The sequence below is a fragment of the Gopherus evgoodei genome, chromosome 4 (genome assembly GCF_007399415.2).
Source record: "Gopherus evgoodei ecotype Sinaloan lineage chromosome 4, rGopEvg1_v1.p, whole genome shotgun sequence".
In the NCBI taxonomy this organism is placed as follows: Eukaryota; Metazoa; Chordata; order Testudines; family Testudinidae; genus Gopherus; species Gopherus evgoodei.
The window spans coordinates 150,624,937-150,648,944 of record NC_044325.1 but is presented as its reverse complement, the minus strand read 5'-3'; the positions used below and the strand labels follow the sequence as shown (position 1 = coordinate 150,648,944).

General features: G+C 50.1%; 1 protein-coding gene across 13 annotated transcripts in view; it reads right to left on the bottom strand.

Annotated features, from left to right (window-relative positions):
- Window positions 1-18,739: 18,739 nt before the first annotated feature.
- CTNND1 (catenin delta 1) overlaps window positions 18,740-24,008 on the bottom strand; it is a 58,094-nt gene continuing 52,825 nt past the window's right edge. For 6 of the 13 annotated variants that reach the window (XM_030561896.1, XM_030561897.1, XM_030561895.1 and 3 more), the window contains 6 exons: window positions 23,574-23,766; window positions 23,308-23,422; window positions 22,259-22,346; window positions 21,763-21,810; window positions 21,423-21,523; window positions 20,815-21,100 (listed from right to left, as the gene is read on the bottom strand). In XM_030561896.1, coding sequence (XP_030417756.1) covers window positions 20,912-21,100; window positions 21,423-21,523; window positions 21,763-21,810; window positions 22,259-22,346; window positions 23,308-23,422; window positions 23,574-23,766 — 734 coding nt within the window. In that variant the 3' untranslated portion in view covers window positions 20,815-20,911. Of the gene's footprint in view, window positions 20,790-20,814; window positions 21,101-21,422; window positions 21,524-21,762; window positions 21,811-22,258; window positions 22,347-23,307; window positions 23,423-23,573; window positions 23,767-24,008 lie in introns of those variants that run through there. The other 7 variants (XM_030561906.1, XM_030561901.1, XM_030561903.1 and 4 more) reach the window with 4 other exon arrangements.

Here is a 24,008-nt window from a genome sequence, read left to right as displayed (position 1 = left end):
ATACTCCTTCCTAGACAGTCTCTTCCCATTCTATATGTGTGAAACTGATTGTTCCTTCCTAAGTGGAGCACTTTGCATTTGTCTTTACTGAACTTCATCCGGTTTACCTCAGACCATTTCTCCAATTTGTCCAGATCATTTTGAATTTTGACCCTGTCCTCCAAAGCAGTTGCAATCCCTCCCAGTTTGGTGTCATCTGCAAACTTAATAAGCGTACTTTCTATGCCAACATCTAAGTCGTTGATGAAGATATTGAACAGAGCCGGTCCCAAAACAGACACCTGAGGAACCCCACTTGTTATACCTTTCCAGCAGGATTGGGAGCCATTAATAACTACTCTCTGAGTATGGTTATCCAGCCAGTTATGCACCCACCTTATAGTAGCCCCATCTAAATTGTATTTGCCTAGTTTATCGATAAGGATATCGTGCGAGACCATATCAAATGCCTTACTAAAGTCTAGGTATACCACATCCACCGCTTCTCCCTTATCTACAAGACTCGTTATCCTATCAAAGAAAGCTATCAGATTGGTTTGACACGATTTGTTCTTTACAAATCCATGCTGGCTATTCCCTATCACCTTACCACCTTCCAAGTGTTTGCAGATGATTTCTTTAATTACTTGCTCCATTATCTTCCCTGGCACAGAAGTTAAACTAACTGGTCTGTAGTTTCCTGGGTTGTTATTATTTCCCTTTTTATAGATGGGCACTATATTTGCCCTTTTCCATTCTTCTGGAATCTCTCCCGTCTTCCATGACTTTCCAAAAATAATAGCTAGAGGCTCAGATACCTCGTCTATTAACTCCTTGAGTATTCTAGGATGCATTTCATCAGGCCCTGGTGACTTGCAGGCATCTAACTTTTCTAAGTGATTTTTAACTTGCTCTTTTTTTATTTTATTTGCCGCCCCTTCAAATCATGTTCACTGTGATCTCCTTCTCATTTCTTTAGCTACACAGACATTACAGACAATTACACCTGATCTCAGGGCCTTAGTACACTTATTCCCCTTTTCCTCCCCTCTCATCAGCCCTGGCGACAGCAGAGGGGGTACCCCAACAGCAGAGGGGCATGATAACTGGGGCCTGACAGCTCTACCTCAGTCATGAGCTCAGGTGTTGAAAAGTGGGTAAAGGTTTATTCTAAAATGTCACTATAATCTGCTCCAATGAACGTCAACAGGGAAAGGTACAAAAGGGAGAGACGGAATTAGTCCAAACCGAAAAGCCTCCTGCTCTAGCTCCAGGCCTATATTGAGATCATGTCTGGTACCCAAGAGGCGGGTGGCCCCGGAAATCAACGAACCAAAATTGGTTTGTTGAAAAATTAGCCTAATTGTGAACAAAATAATGAGGGGAGGGACCATCGCTCCCTTTTTGGGTTCTTAAAATTAATTACCAGGCAGACAGGTGGACAGGAAGGAGCTAGTTTCACCGTCATGCAGTGGCGTATTATTGCCTAGGCCGACAAGGCCTAGGCCTAGGGCAGCAAATTTGAATGGGCGGCAAATTTGAGCACCCACAGAGACGCTCCCCTGCTCCAGCTCACCTCCTCTGCGAGCGTGCCGCCACGTCCTGTTTCTCTCCCCTCCCTCCCAGCGCTTGCACAGTGAAACAGCTGTTTCAAGGGGAAAGAAGGGAGGGGGGACAAGGGGCAACGCAGCACGCTGAGGGAAGAGGTGGGGACGGGGTGGAGATTTGGGGAAGGGATCCAATAGGGGCAGGGAGGGGGTGGGACTTTGGGGAAGGGGCTGGACTGGGGGTGGGGAAAAGGTGGAGTCAGTGCAGGGCTAGGGGCAGGTGGGGCGACTATTATTATATGAGCAACAGCTCCCTGCTCCGTGGCATTAGGGCCACTAGTAGCAGCATCAGGGACGAAGATCACTGGTTTGATCACAAGTTACTGGCTTGGCTCTGTTGAAGACTTGGTATGCTATCACTGGTATGGAATGTCCTGTGGATCGGGTGTCCAGATGGCAAGAATAAAATATTGGGACCCATGGGATGGGGGCAGTCACAGGCTCACAGCCCCCACAGGAGCCAGGGAGGCGGGGGGCACACAGTCCAAGGAAGCTACAGGTCAGGGGTGCATGGCCCCAACAGCAGTCCCTCTGCCGGGTTTACAATGAGGCCAGTGGTGCTATGGAGCCAGACTCACGCTCAGAAGGGGTCCTGGCCTGCTCCACTTACACTGCACCCTGACACCCCGCCAGCCCCTGGGCTTCTCCCCCTCCCATCATTTGTTCCTCTCGGCCTGCCTGCCGGCCGGGGCTCCTCTCTGCCCCCCAGCCACACCCACCAGCTTCTCTCTGCCTCCTGGCCAGACCCCAGTGCACCTCTGGCTCTGGGCAGTCTCTGCTTCCCACCACTTGTGGGGCCCCATCTGTCTCCCTGGAGCTGAGCCGCCTGGGACTGGTGCAGAAGCCTGGCCAGTCTCGGCCAGCTGGGGGAGGAGGGGGACAGTGGCAGGGGCTTGCCCTCCAGGCAAGTGGGTCCTGAGGGAGCCCAGCCAGGGCAGGCTCTGGCCTGGCTGATTGCCCTATACGCGAGGGGCTGGAGCGATTCCCTGCCCTGGGATCGGCTATGGCTGGGCTGCCAGCTCAGCCCGGCAGACACAGGTGCCACCCAGCAGAGCCAGTGAGTGCAGCCGGGAGGCAGGGCATGGGGGAGTGGGTCTCTGGGGGGCCTGGGAGGGGGCAATGAAGAGCTCTGTGTGTTGGGGCACTAAGGAATGGGGTTCCATGTGGGGTGCTAGGCAGTTATGATGGCGCTTTGGGCAGGGAGGTGGCGTGCAGCGGGCTGTACATTTGTGGCAGGGTCTGGGGGGCTCTGGCTATAGGGAATCAGGGGGTGCTCTGGTGTTGGGCGGGGTGGCTGGGTGACACAGCGTAGGCCTGCCCCTTATGGGAAGGGGCATGCTGACAGCACAGGGCTGGGTGGGCCATTGTGCATCTGGCAACTGCTGGTTTGTGTAAATAGTACCTTTACACTGGGCTGCCCTGCCCTGGCCCATTGCCTCGGGCTGGGTCTTTGTCCTGTTCTGTAGTGCCTCAGAGGAGAATCTGATCTGTGCACCCCAGGACACCTTCAATGTCATCCAATCAGTGTTCTGTGGAATACTTCAGCTGCAGAGCAAATTCCAAAAGGTAGGGGTTTGAAGTAGCAGCCACCAAAAGGAACATTAAAAGTACATAGCCGTGAGCTCTCAGGCGTCCAGGGAACTTGCCAAAATGGTGAAAATTTGTCCCCCCAAGATTTCATGTCTGGTCAGTATGTAATAATGCTCTCTGCTGTTAGCATTTAATTAATTGGGATTGTGTTGGCATAAAGATCCAGATTTCTTTTGGACTATCACTCGTGAGTGCCCCAACCCTGTAGGTTCCTCAGCACTTTAGTTCCATGGCTAGGAGATGCAGTGTTCACTGGTCTCTGACGCTCAGGACCACAACTACTTTCCTGGTGGTGTGTGTAACAGGGTTTGCACCCTTCTTCAGAGTGACTTGATGCCTAACTAGCACTTTTCCCAAGCCTTTGAACACATCAGTATGTTTCTTCTCTAAGGTTCTGATGCCTTACGACAAGTTGTGTTCTATAAACCTGCTTGCTTGTTAGTCCTAATTTTTTACTTACGTCCCAGGCAGACAGTCCTGTAACAATAACAAAGATTTGCTTAGTTTTCTCTTTCTTATGTGTCAGATTGAGCCGGCATCTGCCTCTCACAGGAATAGGGATCCCATTCCAAGCTATTAAGACTTTTGCCTGTTTCTCCTGGAGGGACTTAGATTTTAATGTTTGCCAGAGTTGTGCTGGGGGTACATTGATGTCAGCACCTGTATCTATTTTACACGTGATTTGTGAGCCATGAGTGATGAATCAGTTCTTGTCTACTGGCAGCTGTTGCTGTATGGCATCAACAGGTGCTGGCTTCTCGGTGGAGCTCTCACCCTATCCCTTTATTGCATCCATAGTTTCGTGTTGTCTGCTGTGGTTAGCAAAATGGTTGTACTTGAAACATACTCTGCACTTTTGTCCAAATGCTGGGCATTGTCTGTCTGCAGGCTTGGGTCCAGGAGCAGCGCCAGGGTTTTTGGTGCCCTAAGCGGGGGTCCTTCCGCACTCCTGGTTGGCGGCAATTCTGCAGCGGGGGGGTGGTCCTTCCGCGCTCCCGGTCTTTGAGGCACTTCAGTGGCGGGTCCCGGAGCGAGAGAAGGACCCACTGCAGAATTGCCGCTGAAGACCTGGAGCGTGGAAGGACCCCTCGCCGCCAAATTGCTGCCAAGGGTGGCAAAATGCCGCCCCCCCCCCCAAATCCTGGCGCCCTAGGCAACTGCCTAGGTCGCCGGGCCTGCTTGGGTCCACATTTGCCCCATGTGTGTTTGGGCTGGCCCTGCCAGAGAACATTTTTTCCACCCTTCCTTATATTGACTTGTCAGTGTATTGCTTTTTTTATGGGGGTTTCCTTCTTTGACCTATGTTTCTGGGACCCTTTTTGCTTAAATCCTGCGCTTGCAGTTTTGCCTGGTCTGCTGATGTGCAGATCTTGATGGCTTGTTCCAAAGTTCATAGACTTTAAGGTCAGAAGGGACCATTATCATCATCTAGTCTGACCTTCTGCACAATGCAGACCACAGAATCTCACCCACCCCCTCCTGTAACAAACCCCAGTAACTCAGACAGAGGTTAGAAGTCCTCAAATTGTGGTTTGGAGACCTCAAGCGGCAGAGAATCCTCCAGCAAGTGGCCCATGCTGCAGAGGAAGTCACCGTCTCTCAGTAGATGCTCCTAGAACTTTAGAATCATAGAACCATAAGGTTAGAAGGGACCACAATGGTCTTCTTGTCCAGTGGTATGTGTATCCTGGGGGTATGCAATGGTCTAAAAGGGGGTACATCACCTCATCTAGGTATTTGCCTAGATTTACAACAGGCTACATAAAAAGCATTAGCACAGTCAGTACAAACTAAAATTTCACACAGATGACTTGTGTACTATACTCTGAAATGTAGATATAATGTTCCAATTGCTTTATTTTACAATTATACGGTTAAAATGAGAAAGTAAATTTTTTAGTAATAGTAGGACTGAGACACTTGTATTTTTATGTCCGATTCTGTAAGCAAAAGGTAAAACTTGGGGTACGGAAGACAAATGAGACTCCCGAAAGGGGTACAGTCATCTGGAAAGGTTCAGCCACTGATCTAGTCTAACCTCTGGCCAAGATGCAGGATTTATTGTGTCTATTTGCATCACTGGAGCCTGACACCAACCTCCCTCTAATCAAGGAATCTCTTATAGGCCCTAAGGTGCAAGAATGATTCTTAAGTTTCAAGTCTGTGATGTAATCCTCAAGGCTCTCATGATCCTTGGGCATGGAAAAGAACTCTCTCTAGGAATGCAATGAGGCTCAGATTGTGTTAAGACTTGTCCTCAGGGGAGAGCTGGAAGCTGTTAAAAAGATCTAGAGCTTGCCCACCAGCTCCAGTTAGCCATAAGGCTACGTTCTGGGCTCTGCCCTCAAAGAGCAACAAGGGAAGAGAGGGAAAGAGGTGAACAAAAAGAAAGCCAAAGGAAACTAAGTAAAAGCAACAAAATAAAACTAAAAAGGAATGAGTAACAAGTATTCGGTGCATTACCGAAACAATGCTAGCTGAAGCAGCAGACGTTCCAGCACCCTCACTGGCGGCAAAAGCCAGCAGTGTCCCTTATACTGTGCCATGCGGGCGCCATTGCAGAGGATGCCAGAGCCAGTCCCCTATAGCTACTGGTGAGGGAAAAACTTCCAGCACCGGTGCATTTGGGGAGCACACACACCTAACATGGAATAGACATGAGCAAGCACTCAAAGAACTAAAAGGAACAATTAGCAAAAATGTTGTCCATTAATGATCCGATAGACCATTAAAAGCTCCGTCTCTAGCCGGGGCAGCAGAGAAGGAACTGAGGAGGGTTCACCCCATGCAATGCTGGTTTGCCTTGTGGCAAAGCACAAGAGGGGGACAGCGCACATGCAGGCCAAACAGACACGGCTACTAAAGTTCTCTGACCAGGAGTGCTTGCATCCCTGCCCTGCTACAGTGGAGCCCAGAGGGACAGACATCTCAAAGAACCATTGTTACTGTACGAGGTGGATAACTTATCCCATTCAAAATGTGCTATATTGATAGCATATAGGGCTTTTTTTTTTTAAATGGAGGATGGTTGTGGTATTAAGTCAAATGCCTTATGAACACTAATGCAGTTACCTTTATAAATGGCATTTCTCTCACAGAATGAAATCTGGTTTGTTTGGCAAGAACTATTTTCTATAAAAGTACATTGACTAGCATTAAGTTATATGAGAAAGTTACTTAGCTTGTGCAGTAACAGAGGTTCTTTGAGATGGTGGACCTTGTGGGTGCTCCACTTTGGGTGTCTTGGCATCTGGCACTTCTAGTCGGAGACAGGTGGTGGCAGTGTCCTGGTTGGCCGCACACACGCGACAGCTGCTCGGAGTGGTGCAAGATGGCTACCCTGCGCATGCAGCCAACCGCTCCCCACTTCCTTCTCTGCCCCAGAGGATCAAGCCAAAACTCTGAAGCAGAGGGGAGGAGGGCGAGTAGTAGAGTACCCCCAGGGACACATCTCTAAGATCCTCAGTTACTGCACAAGCTAAGTAACTGCCTCTTCTTCTTGGAGGAGTATCCCTGTGGGTGCTCCACTTTCGGTGACTGAAGAGCAGTGCCCCTCGGTGGAGAGATGGGGCTTCGGAGTTGATGTATGTATGGTGGAGAGCATCAATACAAAGTGAGTGGCTGCAGCGGACTGCTGTTCCAGAGCATGATGTTTGGTGAGAGTATGGGGCGATACCCAGATAGCTGCTTTACAGTTGTCCGTGATGGGTACATGTTTGAGAGAGGCTATCGATGTGGACATAGCTCTGGTGGAGTGTGTGCGAAGTCCGGAAGGAGCTTGCAGATTATAATTTTGGTAACAGTTTGATACAATTAGAGATCCATTTAGAAAGTCTGTTTGGAAATGGTTTGGTGTCTTGATCATTCTGTTTTGGATACGAATAGCCTGGCTGATTTTCTGATGGTTTTTGTTCTCTCTACACAGAATGTCAGCGCTCTGCGGACATCTAACATGTGAAGGGACGCCTCCCTGTTGTTGGTGTGCGACTTTGGAAAGAATACAGGTAAGTAAATGGGCTGGTTGAGATAGAAGAGGGAGGTGACCTTGAGTATGAATTTAGGGTGTGGGATGACTTTGTCCTTGAGGAATGTGGTATAAGGTGGATGTGCCATTAGGGCACCCAACTCTCCCACCCTTCATGCTGATGTGATAGTTACTAGAAAGGCGAGAGTTTCGAACTGCTCGGAATTCCAGTAGATTTATGTGGAGATTTGACTCCTCTAGGGACCAGGGGCCCTGGATGGTGGTGTCATCCAAGTGTGCCCCTCATCCTACCAGAGAGGAGTCTGTGGTGAAAGTGATTGGTGGGTTTTGCCTTTGGAAGAAAATGCCTGAGCAGACGTTTGTTTTGTCCACCATGTGAGCGAGTCTTTCAGGCTGCTGGGCATTGTAGGCCATCTGCAGATCGAGTATCTGTGAGGAATGTAGATAGAGTGCAGCCAGGTTTGTAGACATCTCATATGCAGCCTGACATGTTTCATGACAAACATGGTAGTTGACACGTCAGAGAAGTTGTAGGCACGTTTCTGGCACACGTTTGTGAGCTGTGTCTTACTGTTGTGATTAGGTTTGTTAAGGCAAGAAACTGTTATGGGGTAGCCATGCTGATATGACATGACAGTTGAGGTATGCCCCCCATAAAGTCCAGTTGTTGAGTTGGGGGTCAGGGTGGATTTCTGTAGGTTGGTTTGTAACCTAGGTTTTAAATAAGGTTAGAATGGTGTGCGTGGCATGAACTGCCTTGTCGTACATCAGTGCTTTTAGGGGGCTGTTGTCTAGGTAGAGGAATATGGTCACACCCTGCTTGCAAAGATGTGCTGCTGCAACAGCCAGTTCTGCGGAAGAAACTCTGGAAGCCGCAGAAAGGCTGAAGGGAAGTACCTTGCATTGGTAGCCTAGGTTGCCCAGAGTGAATCTTAGGAATCTCCTATGCGCCAGGTGGATAACGATGTGAAAGTAAGCGTTCTATAGGTCAAGGGCCAAGAGCCAATCTCCTTTCTTCAATGCCGGAATTATAGTTGCTAGGGTTACCATCTTGAAGCACTGTGTTCCCATGAACTTGTTCAGTTTGAGTAAGTCCAGAATTGGCCTCCATCCACCTGTTATCCTCAGAGTGAGAAAATGTGAGTAGAACCCCCGACCCCTGTGCCAAACCGGTACTGGTTCCACAGCACCTAATTGTAGGAGATGCTGTAACAGGTACTTGTGAGATGGGTCCCTGAAGAGGAATGGCGAAGGGGAATGGGAGGGGAAAAAAAGGGGGTGGATGGAATAGCCCTTCTGTATAAAATTTCCAGAACCCATTTGCCTGTGGTGATGGTTCTCCAGACTTGGTAAAAGGCAGTCCCCAAATGGGCTGGAAATCAGTGGGACCAGGGGGAAGGCACACATGAGGTGGTCCCTCCAAGGTAGCCAGAACGCATCTGAGATGGAGCCCGGACTTTGTTTCTGGAAGGAGCAGAATGCTGGACACTTCCTGGTGCTCCTGGTGGCGAATAGGTCCACCTGCGGAAAACCCCACCTTTGGAATACGGAATGTAAGACATCCTGATGGACTGACCACACGTGGTTGAGAAACGACCTACTGAGACAGTCTGCAATCTCATTCTGCAGGCCTGGGAGATAGGATGCCTCTAGGTGAATAGAAGGGGCTATACAGAGATCCCAAAGCTGGATCCACCCTGTTTATGTAAAACATGGCAGTGGTATTTGTCAGTCAACGTGGCCACAGAGCGACCTTGAAGTCTGTCCTTGAAGATCTGGCAGGCTAGTCTCACCACTCGAGTTCCTTTATATTGATGTGGAGCAGGATCTCAGATATATGTATACGTAAATCTCCTAGGTGGGCCCCCACAACCCATGTCTAATGCATCCATGACCAAGGTCACGGATGGCTGAGGAGCACTGAACGGAACTCCTTTGCAAACCATGTGAGGGTCCAGCCACCACCATTATGGTTTCTAGGACTCATCCCAGCACTGTTACAAGTTCAAACTGTGTCAGCCTGGGTGATAAACTGAGGCGACCCAAGCCTGGTGTGGCCTAAGTCAGTCTGGCATGTCTGAGCACATAGGTGCAGGCTGCCATGTGTCCGAGGAGACTTGGGCATACCCTACCACAACTGCAAGGGTATCACTTGAGAGTCTGAATGATTCCTGTTAGTGCTTGGAATCTGGACCCCAGTAGTATCACTCTTGCATGAACCAAGTCTAGCACTGCCTGTGACGAACTGAGAATGTTCTTAATACTGTGTTGGTGCCTCAGTGTCCCCTATGCAGTTCTTAGGTATCTAGGTGGTGGAATAAGGGTGTGTGATTGCTGCAGAACAAAGGGCCAGTGTACATAAATGCCTGACACTCTCTCTTAGCAACTGATAGCCTAGGCCCCTCCTCTGCAAAGGTGCCAACTAAAGGTGTTGGAGACAAAAAGGTCAAGTGACCTCCGGGCCTGGGAAAGGAACTGAGCTGAGAAGGAGGGGGTTTTCAGGCTGGAGCTGGCTAGGGACAAAGAGTGAAGTGCAGACGTAGGTGTCTAGGTCACTGCTCCCCAAAATGGACCCGGCTGAAGGGTCCCGTTAGCTGTACCTACAAGCTCTGTTTTAAACCGTGTTCCTGTCATCTAATAAACCTCTGCTTTAGTGGCTGGCTGGCTGAGTGTCATGTCTGACTGCAAAGTAGGGATGCAGGACCTGGTGGCTTCCCCAGGAGCCCGCCTGGGTGGACTCGCTGTGGGAAGCACACGGAGGGGCAGAGGATGCTGAATGCTCCAAGGAGATACCCAGGAGGTGAAGCCAGGTGAGCTTCTTGCCCTGGAGACAGTCTGCTCCAAGGGAGAGGATGCTCCCCAAAGTCCTGACTGGCCTGGTGGGGAGCAGTTCCAGAGCATCGCCTGGGGACTCTGTGACACTGCCCCAATGAATTCTATTCTTTGGGTGTGTGACAGCGTCAACTTGTCCACGTTGAAGGAGACCTAGTCTCTGGAAGGGTGTCTCTGACTAATCAGACCCTGGGATTCCATCTGACCCTGGGAGCCCCCCCGCAGCAGCCAGTTGTCGAGGTAGGGATACTCCTGTACGTGCCTCTTGCAGAGAAAGGCCGCAACATACACTTAGTGAACTGGTAGCACATGTGATTGACCACAAATCTCAGCAAACTTCTGTGGGCCAGACAAATGGCTACAGGGAAGTATACATCTTTCATGTCGAGGGCAGCATACCAATCCCCCACATGCAGGGAAGGAATAACTGTGCCTAGGGAGACCTTGCAGAACTTCAACTTTACCATAAACAGTTGAGTCCTCGCAAGTCTAAGATGGGTCTGAGGCCCCCCTTTGCCTTGGGGATTTGGAAATAATGGGAGTAGAATCCCTTCCCCCTTAGCTCCTGAGGAATCTCCTCCACTGCCCCTAAGGAGAGGAGCAATTGCTCCTCCTGTACAAGGAGTTGCTTGTGAGAAGGGTCCCTGAAGAGGCACAGTGAAGAGGGCTGGGAGGAAAGGGAGGAGCAGAATTGGACAGAAAAGATGGTTACTCACCTGTGTAACTGTTGTTCTTCGAGATGTGTTGCTCATATCCATTCCAATTAGGTGTGGGCGCGCTGTGTGCACAAATGGGAGAACTTTTACCCTAGCAACCCTTGGTGGGTTGGCTGAGGCGCTCCCTGGAGTAGCACGGCATATATACTCCAGCTGACCCATCGCCCCTTCAGTTCCTTCTTGCCGGCTACTCCGACAGAGGAGAAGGAGGGGGGGGTTGGAATAGATATGAGCAACACATCTTGAAGAACATCTGTTGTTCGACTGCTTGCTCATATCGATTCCAGTTAGGTGACTCCCAAGCCTTACCTAGGCAGTGGGGGTCGAAGTGAGATATCGCTGAGTGTGACACCACTGAACCAAATGCAGCATCGTCTCAGGACTGCTGGACTATCACATAGTGAGGCAGAAGTATGCACTGAAGACCAAGTGGCAACTCTACAGATCTCCTGTATTGGAACCTGTGCCGAGGCCTTGTGGAATGGGCAGTGAGGGGCTTGGCCAGGATGCCAGCCAGGTCGTAGCAAGCATCGGTACAGGACATAATCCAAAAGGAGATGTGCTGTGAGGAGACCGGGAGGCTTTCATCTGGTCAGCCACAGCAAAGAAGAACTGGGTCATCTTTCTGAATGGCTTTGTATGCTCAGTATAGAAGGCGAGGGCCCTACGAACGTCGAGGGAGGGCAGCCGTTGCTCCCGCCGAGCAGCATGTGGCTCTGGATAAAAGACTGGGAGGAAAATGTCCTGGCTGACATGAAAAGTTGATACCAGGGTGAGAGCATAGCTGCACCTTGTCTTTATAGAAGACCACGTACTGTGGTTCCAAAGTGAGGGCTCTGCTCTCGGATATGCACATTGCCGAAGTGATAGCCACAAGGAAGACAGTCTTCCAAGAGATAGTCCAAGATGAAAGACAGATGCATGCAGGGGGGACGTGCCGCGCTGGGCACACGAACAGGATAAGTGCTTCCATTTGGCCAGGTACATGGCTAGACTGGAGGGTTTTCTGCTACCTAGTAGTACCTGCTGCTCCGAATGAGTTAGCCATGCAGCATCCATGCCGTGAAGTGGAGGGATTGCAGGTCGAGGTGACAGAGGTGGCCAGATCTGATCTCAAAAGCCCATGGCCAAAACAGGAGTGGAATCGGAGTGTCTATTGATATTTCCAGTAGTGTGGTGTACCAGTGTTGTCTGGGCCACGCCAGGGCAACCAGAATCAGACATGCTCTGTCCCTGCACACCTTGAGCAGGACCTTGTAGACCAGCGGGAATGGAGAGAAGGCGTAGAACAGTTGGCCCTTCCACAGGAGCAGGAAGGAGTCAGAGAACCCGGCGAGCGTCCCTGGAGAGAGCAAAATATCCAGCACTTCTGATTGCTGCATGAGGCAAACAGGTCAACCTGGGGAAATCCTCACCCTCAGGAAGATGGAGTGGATAACATCAGAATGAATCGAACACTCGTGGGACTAGAAGGACCTGCTGAGGTGATCTGCCAGTGTGTTTTGGACCCCTGGGAGGAAGGATGCCACCAGATGGCTAGAGTGGGCTATACAAAAAAAAAAAAAAAAACACAGGCGAATAGCTTCCCGACAGGGAGGGGAGGAGCGGGCTCCCCCTTGCTTGTTGATATAGAACATGGCCGTGATGTTGTCTGTGAGGACCACCATGCAAGGGCCATGTAGTTGCTCCTGGAACACTTGGCATGCCAAGTGCACTGCTATCAGCTCTCGTACATTGATGTGTAGAGACAGTTCGGCTGCTGTTCATAGACCGTGTGTCCGGACGTTCCCGAGATGGGCACCTCATCCTAGGGATGAAACATCCGTGACCAGAGACAAGGAAGGTTGAGGAGTGTGGAATGGTACCTCTTTACATACTGTCCTGGGGTCTAACCACCAGCGGAGAGAGGTTAGGATTGTTTCTGGGATGGTGACCACCATGTTTAAGCTGTTTCAACCTGGGTGATAGACTGTTGTCAGCCAGACTTGAAGTGGGCAGAGCTGCAATCTGGCATGCCTGGTCACGTACGTGCAGGAGGCCAGGTGCCCCAGAAGGTTCAAGCATGTTCTCACCATTGAGGGTTGGAAAAACTTTGGAGGCTGTGGATAAGGTTCGCCAATTAATGGAAGCGGGCATCTGCTAGGAGAGCTCGGGCAAGTCTGGAGTCTAAGACTGCCCCAATGAACTCTATTCTCGGAGTTGATTCCAGAGATGACTTTTCCACATTGAGGAGGAGGCCTAATCGATGAAACAGAGCCATGGTCGCTTGAACATGGGACTGCCCCTATTCCCTGGTGCGACCTCAAATAAGCCAATCGAGACACAGGAATACTTGGATCCATTGTCGACGGAGAGAGGCTGCCATAACAGCCATACATTTGGTAAAATACCCGGGAAGCCATAGAAAGGCCAAAAGGAAGGACCGTGAACAGATAGCGTTCACAGTTGACCACAAAGCAAACGAAACGTCTGTGTGCCAGAAGAATTGCTATGTGGAAATACGTGTCCTTCATGTCGAAGGCAGCGTACCAGTCTCCAGGGAAGGTATGATGATTCCTAAGGACACCTTGCGAAACTTTAGCTTTATCATGAATTTGTTGAGTCCACGTAGGTCCAGGATAGGCCGAAGCCCGCCCTTTGCTTTGGGGATTAGGAAGTAAAGGGAGTAAAAACCCCTGCCCCTTAGTGCCTTTGGAATCTCCTTGATCGCTTCCATGGTTAAGAGCATCTGCACTTCCTGCATAAGGTGTTGCTCATGAGAAGGGTCCCTGAAGAGGGACAGGGAGGAAGGAAGAGGAGAAAGAAAATTGGAGAGAATATCCCCTTTCCACCGTGCGAAGAACCCAACAGTCTGTAGTTATGAGAGACGATGCACAGTGGAACCAGGACAGACCATCCCAAAATAGAGAGGAAGGATCCTGGTTGGTGACTAGTATGTCATCCTTGGTCTCACCTTCAAAAGTTTTGTTTGGGCCCTACTGGTCGTTTAGCTGGGCCTTGGTTCTGCCCGGGCTGGTGGTTGGTGGATTTGTGCTGTGTGACCAGCGTGTGCATTCCTAGGGAGCACATTACGGCCCTGGAATCTTTAAGACTTTGGAGTCTGGAATCAGTTTTATCTGAAAACAGGCCTTGCCCTTCAAACGGAAGATCCTGTAGAGTTTGCTGCAGTTCTGGCAGTCGGCCGGACACCTGAAGCCACAATATGCGCTGCATGGCTATTCCCAACACAAAGGTCCGGGCAGTGGAGTCTGCGGCATCTAATGAGGCCTGTAAGGAGGTCCTGGCCACTTTTTTGCCTTCTTCTACCATGGCCCCGGAGTCCAGAGAGGAGTTTGGAGGTACTAACACCTTAAATTTTAACGTGGAATTCCATGAATTGTAGTCATAGCAGCTCAGGAGCACCTGCTGGTTCGCGACCCTGAGCTGCAGCCCCCCAGAAGAGTATATCTTGCATCCGAACAAATCGAGACAGCTGGCGTCTTTCGATTTAGGTGCCGGAGCCTTGCCCATGTCACTCCTCGTCGTTCACCATGGCCACCACTAGTGAACAGGGCTGAGGGCGAGTATACAGGTACTCATACTCCTTGAAGGGGACAAAGTATTGCCTCTTCCCCCCTTTAGCAGTTGGAGGGATGGATGCAGGCATTTGCCAGATCATTATGGCTGTGGTCTGTATAGTACAAATGAGTGGTAAAGCCACTCAGTATGAGGTGTCTGCTGATAAAATGTCTACCCGTGGGTCCTCCAACTCTATCACCTCCTCCGCTTGGAGGTTCATGTTTCATGCCACTCTACGCAGGAGGTCCTGGTGGACATGGAGGTCTATTGGAGGGGGACCTGAAATAGTTGTTCCAGCCACAGCCTCATCTAGGGAAGATGAGGAGGATGCCATAGGGGATAAGAGGGTCCACTGGTATCTCCTGCTGAGATGGATCTCGTCGCCCAGGGTCCACGATGCTGGGGTCTGGGACCTGTCCTGGAGTTGAGGCTGTGGTTTCCTTGCCCCCGGAGCAGGACAGCTTAAGGTGGTCTCTGGCACACAAGGCTCTGAATGGGCTGAGCGGGAGGCCCCTGACGGGGCGCCTTGGGCTTGGTGGTACACCCACAGTGTCCAAAAGGGCCATTGGGAAGACTCTTGCACAGACTCATGGCCTTCTTCCTGCCAGGGACCTGTATCACCCTTGCCATGGCCAGGAGCTAAGTAGCTGTGACGTGAGCCCACATCGGATTGCAACGAATGCGAGGCAGATCGTGAGGGCCAAGGTGGCACTGAACCACCCAGGCATGGTGGAGATTGGTAGCAGGCTGCCGGTGATTGGTGCCGTGACTGTAGTACTAAAAGGTTACAAGATGGAGGGAGAAAAATTGTTCTTAACCTCTGAGGATAGGACAAGCAGCAATGGGCTTAGGTTGGTCATTATGAAAAGCTTTCGGTCAGGGTGGTTAAGCACTGGAATAAGTGGCCTAGGGAGGTTGTGGAATCTCCATCATTGGAGATTTAAGAGCAGGTTAGACAAACACCTGTCGGGGATGGTCTAGATAATACTAAGGGTACACCTATACTAGCCGCCGGATTGGTGGGTATTAATCGATCTATTGGGGATCGATTTATCCCATCCAGATGAGATGTGATAAATCGCTCCACGAACTGACATCTGTACTCCACCTTGGCAGGAGGAGTAAGCAGCGTCAACGGGGAGCCGCGGCAGTCAACTCGCTGCCATGAGGCCAGCCAGGTAAATCGAACTAAGATACTTGACTTCAGCTATGTGAAGAGCATAGCTGAAATTGCATCTCTTAGATAGACCCCCCCCCCCACGTAGACCAACTCTTAGTCCTACCACGAGTGCAGGGGACTGGACTAGCTGACCTCTCAAGGCCCCAGTCTAGACAAACATTTAAGAAGTTTCAGCATTGTCAAAATGCCTCCATTTAATATTTTCAATAAAAAAAATCAAGTTTCTGATTTAAAATGACTTTTAAAAAAAAAAAACTTAAGCAGAGTAAAAGTGTCAGAAGCCATGGTCAATCAAAGCAATGTTTTGGTTGATCCAAACCAAGTTTGTTTTTTAAATCCAAAACAGATTGACTCCATCTCAATATGGGATGAGAGGAGGAAGTTTTTCACACACAGCTCTAATTACAAATGAACTGGAAAGTAGTATCCTCACTTTTGATGACACATCCTTTCCAAACACAGATCAGAAATATATAGCGATGCAGAAAAGGCAGATATGTTCAGTAACTATTTACTGTCTCCAGCTGGTAATAGACATTTAAAGGACCACTAAGGTTCCCATTGTTCTCCACCTCCAGTATTTTAGGTCCCTCCAAATATCAATTGTCTACATTTTTGCCATCCATATCACTTTTCCCCCAGGCCCTATCTGTTATATAGAAACAATAATTTTACTTGCGGTCTTCAGTTCCCAGCATGGAAGGGTTGTTCTGACTGTTGTGACTTTTTGGACAGCTAGGAAATTCTTAAACTCCCAATTTTGATTCACCTTTTTCCATCTGAATTTTTGTTCACAAAGCCCATCGCCTTCTGCTTGGGGAAGCTGGCTCTTTGGCAGCACCAAGTATGTTAGCTGTTGGGACTGTCTGCAGTTCATCCATAATGAATGTAATCACAATCACTCCTAACAGCAACCACCAGCTTCCAGGCCAGTGAGCAAGGCCTGTGTTTGAGAGTGGAGGCTGGATGTGTGCCACCACCTGTTGTGCTCTGTAACATGTTGTTAGACAAGGACCAACCGTAACTGCTGAGGCCAAACCTTGAGTTCTGCAGTGTTACCTTCCATACTCAGCATGTCACTGCTCTCCAAGGTATTACAATGCAGCTGCAAAGCTAGCCCTTGCTTTTTGCTCCCCCACCCTATCAGTCCAATGACACCTTACCCACTGAAGCAGCTCTAAGTTAAATATTTTACCATGGAAGTTGATGGAGCCAGCTAAGAGACTCAGGGTCTGGCTCCTTGTTAACTCACATCACAGAAGAGGCCAACACAGTTGCTACAGGGCAGCAAGGTCAGGGACCCCCAACTAGATTTAAAACAGTGTCTTTCATAATATTGGTTTTCCAACAGAGGCCATTGCAGAAGCCCACTGCACATTAACAGCATTGTGACTGCAAAGGACATTTTTGCAATAGCTTTGTTTGAACAACCCACTGGGGGCAGTTGCCTGCTATTCAGAGACTTGGGGGGATTAAAAGCAACCGAGTTGGGCTGTTCAGAACTCCAGTTACTACATTGCTCCTGTGCATGGAAGCGTTCGCCCCACCTAGGGGCAACCTGTGGAAACTGAAGAGCAGAAGGGTTGTGGATGGAGAAAGAGGCATAGTGAGCCAAGAACTGGGACTGGCACTAGAGGATCACTCATGGAAAGAGCTGGACCTCACCAGTATGAGAAGGAGGGGACTGCGATAGGAGCTTTGCCATTAGCTAGTGGCCAGGCCCTTAAGAACGAGTCCAGTTAAGAGCTGTCTAGGAGGTTATGAAGTGCAGTTCTTTCTGTGATGTAAAGAGCTGGCTGCACCCAGCCCTGTGTGCGTGTAGAGTAAACTTTTACTTAACAGCCAGCCAACCAGACTAGCCCAGCTACCCCATAACTGACCCAGGAGTCGGGCGTGATACTGGCCCAAGGAATACTCCCCTGGGGAAGAGCTCCACCAACCCCTGCCTCTCTACCCTCCCGGGGGAGGATTACAGGGGCCAGCTTGTGGTCAAGACTGCTGGTCACCAAAGGCCTCAGATCATGGGCACTGTCACTATTGGCAAAGGTACTCGCCCCAGCAGGCTGGATTACAGGGTTGAGGGTGAAACAAGGTGTAGCGTAAGCGAGATGTAGTGGGATGGTCTGCTGCTGTGGAATCTGGGATTAAAAACCCACGCTGCTGAGCTAGGCTGACAAGTGCTTCTTTTGTAGCAAAGAGAGTGTTCTTATGGTGCTCAAAGTAGTGGCAACACACTGGCCTATGCTGCCCTGGAGGGCTCATACACCCTAGAAAGCAACATGAATTCTCTCTCTCACACACACACACACGCCCCTCGCAGGTGCCTCAGAGCAACAATGCATGGAAAGCAAGCTCAGGGGCGACAGAGCAGCAAGTGATCCATTGTTGGGCAAACTCAACTCTTCTGCCGAGGGTGCACGACTGGAGAGGACACTAGCAATGTAGCCTCTACTACACCCAGAGCAGGGCCAGGCTGAACAGGGGAATGGTGCAGCTCTGGTTATGTGCCCAGCTCTAATTAATGCTGCACCTTTGGGCAGGTCTGTCTGCCTCTGGGCCTCAGTTTCTCCATCTGTAACAGGAAGATATTTCCCCACCTATGTGAAGAGCTTGAGCTCAAATGGATGTGAAATGTTAAGTGTTTAGCAATACTCCTGCCTGGCTCACCAGCAGTTTTGAACTCAGGACCTCAAGCACCAAAGCCTGGTTTTCTAGCAGATCTCAGAAGTATTGAGTCCATCCATGCTGCTAGGAGCAGTAGCAGAGAGATTTGTGAATTAGGAACATTCCACGCCAGCTAGGCCTATGGCCAAAGCAGTGTTGATGTGCACAGCCGTGCTATGTTGCCACCATTAACTGACGAGTGGTGGGGACTGGACCTAGGACCTCTGCTATAAAGGTCTCTATTCCTTGGCATCCATTAATCCAGTAGCAGCTACAAGCAAAGCATAGGCCCAGTGTTTAGGGCACTAACTGAGGACTTGAAGGACCTCCCCAGTTCAACTCCCTCACCTGCCACAGCCTCCTCATGTGATCTTAGGCAAGTCCCTTAGTCCATGCCTCAGTTCCCCCCACCTGTACAATAGGGATAAACAGCATGTCCCTACCTCACAGGGCTGCGTGAGGATCAAATACTGTAGCATCTGAGCTTCTCAGTCAGTTTTAATTGGGAGTCAGAATACTGGATAAACCCCTTCCGTGGTCCTACCAGAGGACCAGCCCCACACTGGTTTGTCTTACCGTGGCATATGCCTCCAGCCAGTTCTGAAGAAGCAACTCCACTTTCCCCAGATACACACTTTAAAAACTTTATTTATATAAAAAATCATTTTGTTTTAAAAGCATTACAAGAGCGCGCGCAGGAATCAGACAAAGAACAGGTTCCCTGCACCCCAGAACAAGGGGTGCAGAAGAGAGCAAAATAGTCAGTTATTGGTTCCCCGCTGCAGGTGCTAAAGCAGTCTGTGGGGGGAAGGAGGAGTTTTTGGTTCATCTGGAATTAAAAAGGAATTAGTGTTTTACGTACAAGTTAGACCCCAGAAAGACAGCTTGGATTTGTACTCCAGTCCCTTCCAGGGAAAGAGGCTGGAAGTGACAAAGGTGGGGTTAGACAGGCACAGATCTCCCAGGCCAGACCTTCTCCCTTGTGTAGTGCATGCACAGTGGGGGGAAATGAGAATCCCATTTGACACACAAGACTAGAGCGATCCAGGTCCAGTTTGCGGCCTTAAGGGGAGGCTTACAGTTGCACTGTATGCAGAAGAGGGGCTAGGAACGTCTTCCATGGGGAGGCAAAGACACACCCCCTTCATCAGAGCACCCATAGTTTCCCCTTCCACCTGGCTGAATGGGGTGGAAAAGCCAAGACCACTTGGTGTTCCCACCCAAGTCCCTGAAGCTTCCCAGTCTCAGCAGGCAATCCCATTATGTGCAGGTTGACAATGCTCTTCCTTCTCTACCTCACTCCAATGAGGCTTTAGGTAGAACAGAGAAGCCCTTACTTATCCCCACAACCCAAACATTCCTGGGAATCCAGCTACCCCTTGTGTCCAGGGGGGAGGTGGTAACACAGTAAGGCCAGAACCCCAAGTGGGGAGGAGAGCAGAAGCTAGTCTATGCCAAAGATCCCAACTCCTTGACTCCAAAAAACACACTCCTCCTCCACCAGGCAAGAGAGCCTACAACTTGGAAGAAACTGTTTCACAGTGGCAAAGAAAGGCACGTGTCGAGAGACCGACAGACACTGCTGCATTCACCCGTTGTGTATGGGATGGGGATAGTAGTTACAAGCCAGTTTTTGCTTCCTATCACCACCCCTCCCAATCCATCACCCCCCTCCTCCCAGCATACCCTAAGCCATGGCACCTCTCAGACTTAGGACAGTTAATGAAACAATGCATCTCTTAAAAAACCTGACAACCTCTTCCCAGCAGAGAGCCAACCCTGCCCCTGCTACATACCAAGATCTTCTCCCTCACATCCCTCGCCACTTTCTCCCAAGTTGGCTCCCTCTCTCAAATACCTGCCCCTGAACAACTCATCCGGATGAACACTCACCAAGGCCCCACTAGAGAGTGGGGAGCAAAGTGATCCAATCCCCACCCTTGCACGTCCATTTACACATCTCTCCTCCCTCATATCAGAGGCAATAGGCCAACCAAACAGAAGTCTGCTCAGGACAGACCTCCCCCTCCCCCAACAATCATCTGGCATCCAAATGCAATCGATCAATCATGAGACAGGAGTATTGTGATTTCCCCCTCCAGTAACTGCCAGTCCCGACCCCTCCCATCACCACTGCCTGGAATGTTCCCGTATTCCCGGCATCCTTTGTTGCAAAGTGATCACACACAAAAATATATTCTATAGGCTAAGAGGCGACAGTGGACTTCGACCCGCCTCCAGGAGCAGAGCTGATGTCTCTTAAAGGAAAAGCAGTCCCAGTATAACAGGGCTCCACTGAGATCCACCTTGCGCTGTGAGTGCAGCAGGAGATTGTGGTGTCAGAGGAGGAGCTCCTTGAAGATCCTGCCTTAGTTGCTCCAGTGAGATCCCTCAGAAGTATTTGGTCTGCAGGAGTTGCTCTTGAAAGGAAAGATAAAGGGCGTCCAAGGATTGAGGGGCAGCCGTCTACAGAAGGGAGTGAGGGGGCCCTGTCCAGATGTCCCCCACTCCCAGGCAGAAGGGGTGCACAGGGCCAATCATTTGGCTGGGTAGTTGGCACAAAAAGAGTCCAGCAAAAGTAAGGTAAAAATCAGTCCATTCCACCACAAAGAAAGAGTTGTATATAACATACTATAAACCCAAACTGAGCGGAGGCAGGGAGGAGACTAGATCTTCTGCTGTGGAGAGAGAGAGAGATGAGAACAGGTTAGCACCGGGGGGAGGAGTTGTCATCAAGCAGGAGCACAATGCACACCAAGCAAAACAAAACAAATCAAGGTAGATTATGGTCACGGATCAGCTAGTGATTGGGATCTGGAATAGAGTATGATTTGATTGGCCAAGCACCACCAGATTGCCCAAGAAGGTTATCTTCCAGCTTCCGGGCGTACATGAGCAGGAGACTCAAAGGGAGTCTGGAACATACCATAGGGGGATAAGCCAACAGCTCGTCATCCTCCTCATGCAGGGATTCCTGCCTTTCATCCTCCTGCAGACACATATTGTTAGTAGGGTGTGGGAAAGGATGCAAGACACAGGAAGGGAAAAAGGGATGCTGAGCTTGATGGATTGAGGGGGATAGACAGGGACTATCTAATCAGCAGATAGGGCAGAGCAGTAAAGCAGAGTCATCTGACACAGCCTGGGTCCTCTCCTTGGCTCCTTCCAACACAGAGGCCACAGTCTGCCTGTCCTGACGACCTAGGTCCGGATCCCTTCCCACCCCACCTGCCCCAGGTTTCTGGGATTCAGGTGAGCAGAGCAGAAGTAGCAGGGGACTAAGAAGACTCAAGAGGGGTAGCAGGTCTTACCATCAACGGTGCTCCCTTCAGTGGCTCCACATCGCTCACATCTCCAGACCGGTCTAGGGTCCTATTGTGGTCTCTCTCCTCCAGTGTGGTGTAGTTGTTTTCTGGATTAGGAAGACACATGGCAAGTGAGACAGACCCCTTCAACTAGAAGCTGGGAGCTTAGGCCGCATGAAGCTGGTAGTGAGGGTCAGGAGCTATTTACAATGACTTCCCCAACCCTTTACACATTCCCTTCCTCTCCAGTGTTAGCTCAGGTCTAAGCAGCAGGACACGTTCTAGGCAGATCCCCACATACTCTAGTCTGTGTGTCTGTGCCATTAGCCAGCTGCCAGTTTCTTACCTGGTCCCATGTTGCTCATCTGGATCTCCTCTCGGGAGGATTTCTTATCTAGAGGGAAAAGGATGGGAGTTTCAGACACCAGACTTCAAGGGTACTCACCCAGCCAGGCAAACTCTCAGGCAGCAGATAAGCTAGTTCATTGTTTGGGCTCATCCAGGCAGGCAAGAATCACTTAAGACTGCGGTGAAGTCAGCCGGCTCGCAAACCCGGTGCAAGATGCTATAGGGCCTTTACAAACACCAGCTACATTCTCAGTCTAATCCATGGACTCAAGTTTGCTCAACACCTCTGACAATGTCTGTGCTCCAAACAGCTCCCAGTGAAACCATCAAGAGTGAGGTGCAGAGGCAACTCTTGGAACATGGAGCCCACTAACTGCACTGGACAACATGTTGGGTTTTTCAGCAAGAGCAACTGAAGTAATCTGAACATAGGAGGTCAGCAGGTATGACTGGACTTGTGACGACTGCACGGCTGTCTACAGGGCATGACATACCTGCTTTTTGGTTCCTGTCAATGAGGGGCAAGGTGCTGTCGTCAAACGAGTTACCTCCCTGGCTCCGAGAGGCATTGTTTAGATTCACCTGAAACAGGAGAGGGGCCTGTAACATCCATGATCCCACACATCCCAGTTACTAGATCACACAGACATAGGTCCCTTAACCCGCCACACCAAGAGACCTAGAGTTCTACAGCTGGAGCCCAGCAATAGCAGAATCTGGAATGATTCAAGTGTGCTCCCCTCTAGCATCTGAAGGCCTGAAGAGAGGTGAAGCCCATGCCAGGGAAGGCTGCATGCCGCTGACAGGAGAGGTTCAACATGCAGTGGAAGACAGGATTTGGCCTGGTGAATAAGCTTCTCTGCATTTTGATTCTTCTGCAAGTTGTGAGAACAGCTGTCTATCAAGGGGAAAGTTTCGTGCCATCTAGGAACTTGCTCAGATACTGGATCCCACATACACATGCACCTCAGATACTGATCTCACACTTATGAAGCTCTGTGGAAAGGCAGGAAGTGCCCATCCCCATCTATCGAACGGGACCCAGACAGGGATTAAAGCCAGATTTCTAAAATCTGTTCCTAGAAAAGTAACCAGTTTGTCCGGAGTTCTCAGCACCCAACAGTATCTATTGAAAACAAGAACCTTCCCAGCCACACTGAAAATGGGAGCTGCTGGCTTCCAAGTATCTGGCCCCACATAACTTGCCCAAGGTCACACAAGGAGAGCTGGGAACTGAACCCAGATGTCCAGAGTCCCAATCCCATGCCTTAGCCACAGGATGGCCTTCCTCTACAGGATTTCATATAAACACAGCTAGGATTCAGCAAGGCTACTGGGGGCACCAAGAGGGCAGGACCAGCTTCTGTCCAGAAGGCTGGCCACTGCTCATCAGCAACAAGGAAGGAGTCTAAACATGAAGCATTATTAGAAACATGCTAGAAGGTCCAGTGGAGTTCCCCCTCCCCAAATACGAACCTTGTCTCTCCCCACCCTCTGAAAGCCAATGACCCCTCACCAACAACATCCTAGTCACCTCAGGTACCTGGAAGTCAGATTTCTTCCATCCTTCTTTCTCCAGTGGCTTTCGCAGTTCTTTATACCCCCAAATTGTCTGCAAGACAAGGGCAGCAGCTCGGACTTCCCTCTCTGATCTGTTCCTGGAAAGAGCAAGACAAGAATGTGAAGATGCAATACAGGGTAATATCCAGTCCCCTCTAAGTCATACATGAAAGGACAGAGGGTGGGGAGAAAGGGGGCAGGAAGTCTCAGGCAAGATTCCAGCATACCCTTTCCCTAGGACACACCTACCCAGATTTGTTGATCAGCACCAGCTTCTCGATGCCCTGAGTCTCACGCAGTTTTTTGGCGGCCTCTAGATTGTCCACAATGACCTCGTTGATGGTGTTCAGGATTGAGACCACTGTGTCCTCAGACAGGTTCTTGGCTGGGGTCTGTTGCCCGCCTGGCAGGTTCTTCACTAGGTTGGGGATGGCATGTTTACCTGGAGTGGGGGCAGATGGGAGAATCAGGTCAGTCCCAACTGAATCAGAAGGCATGAGGAACACTAAGCAGCCTAATGAATTGGGGGAGCCACGCAGAGGGAAGATGAGTCCAGAGGATCATCATGGATGGACAGAAGTGTTTGGTCATTCTTGGTTCTGACAGCTTTCCCCTTCCCTCCACAAAGCCTACTGGAGGCATTCTGGAAGTTAGCACAGCACCCACTGTCTCATGTTAGACGTG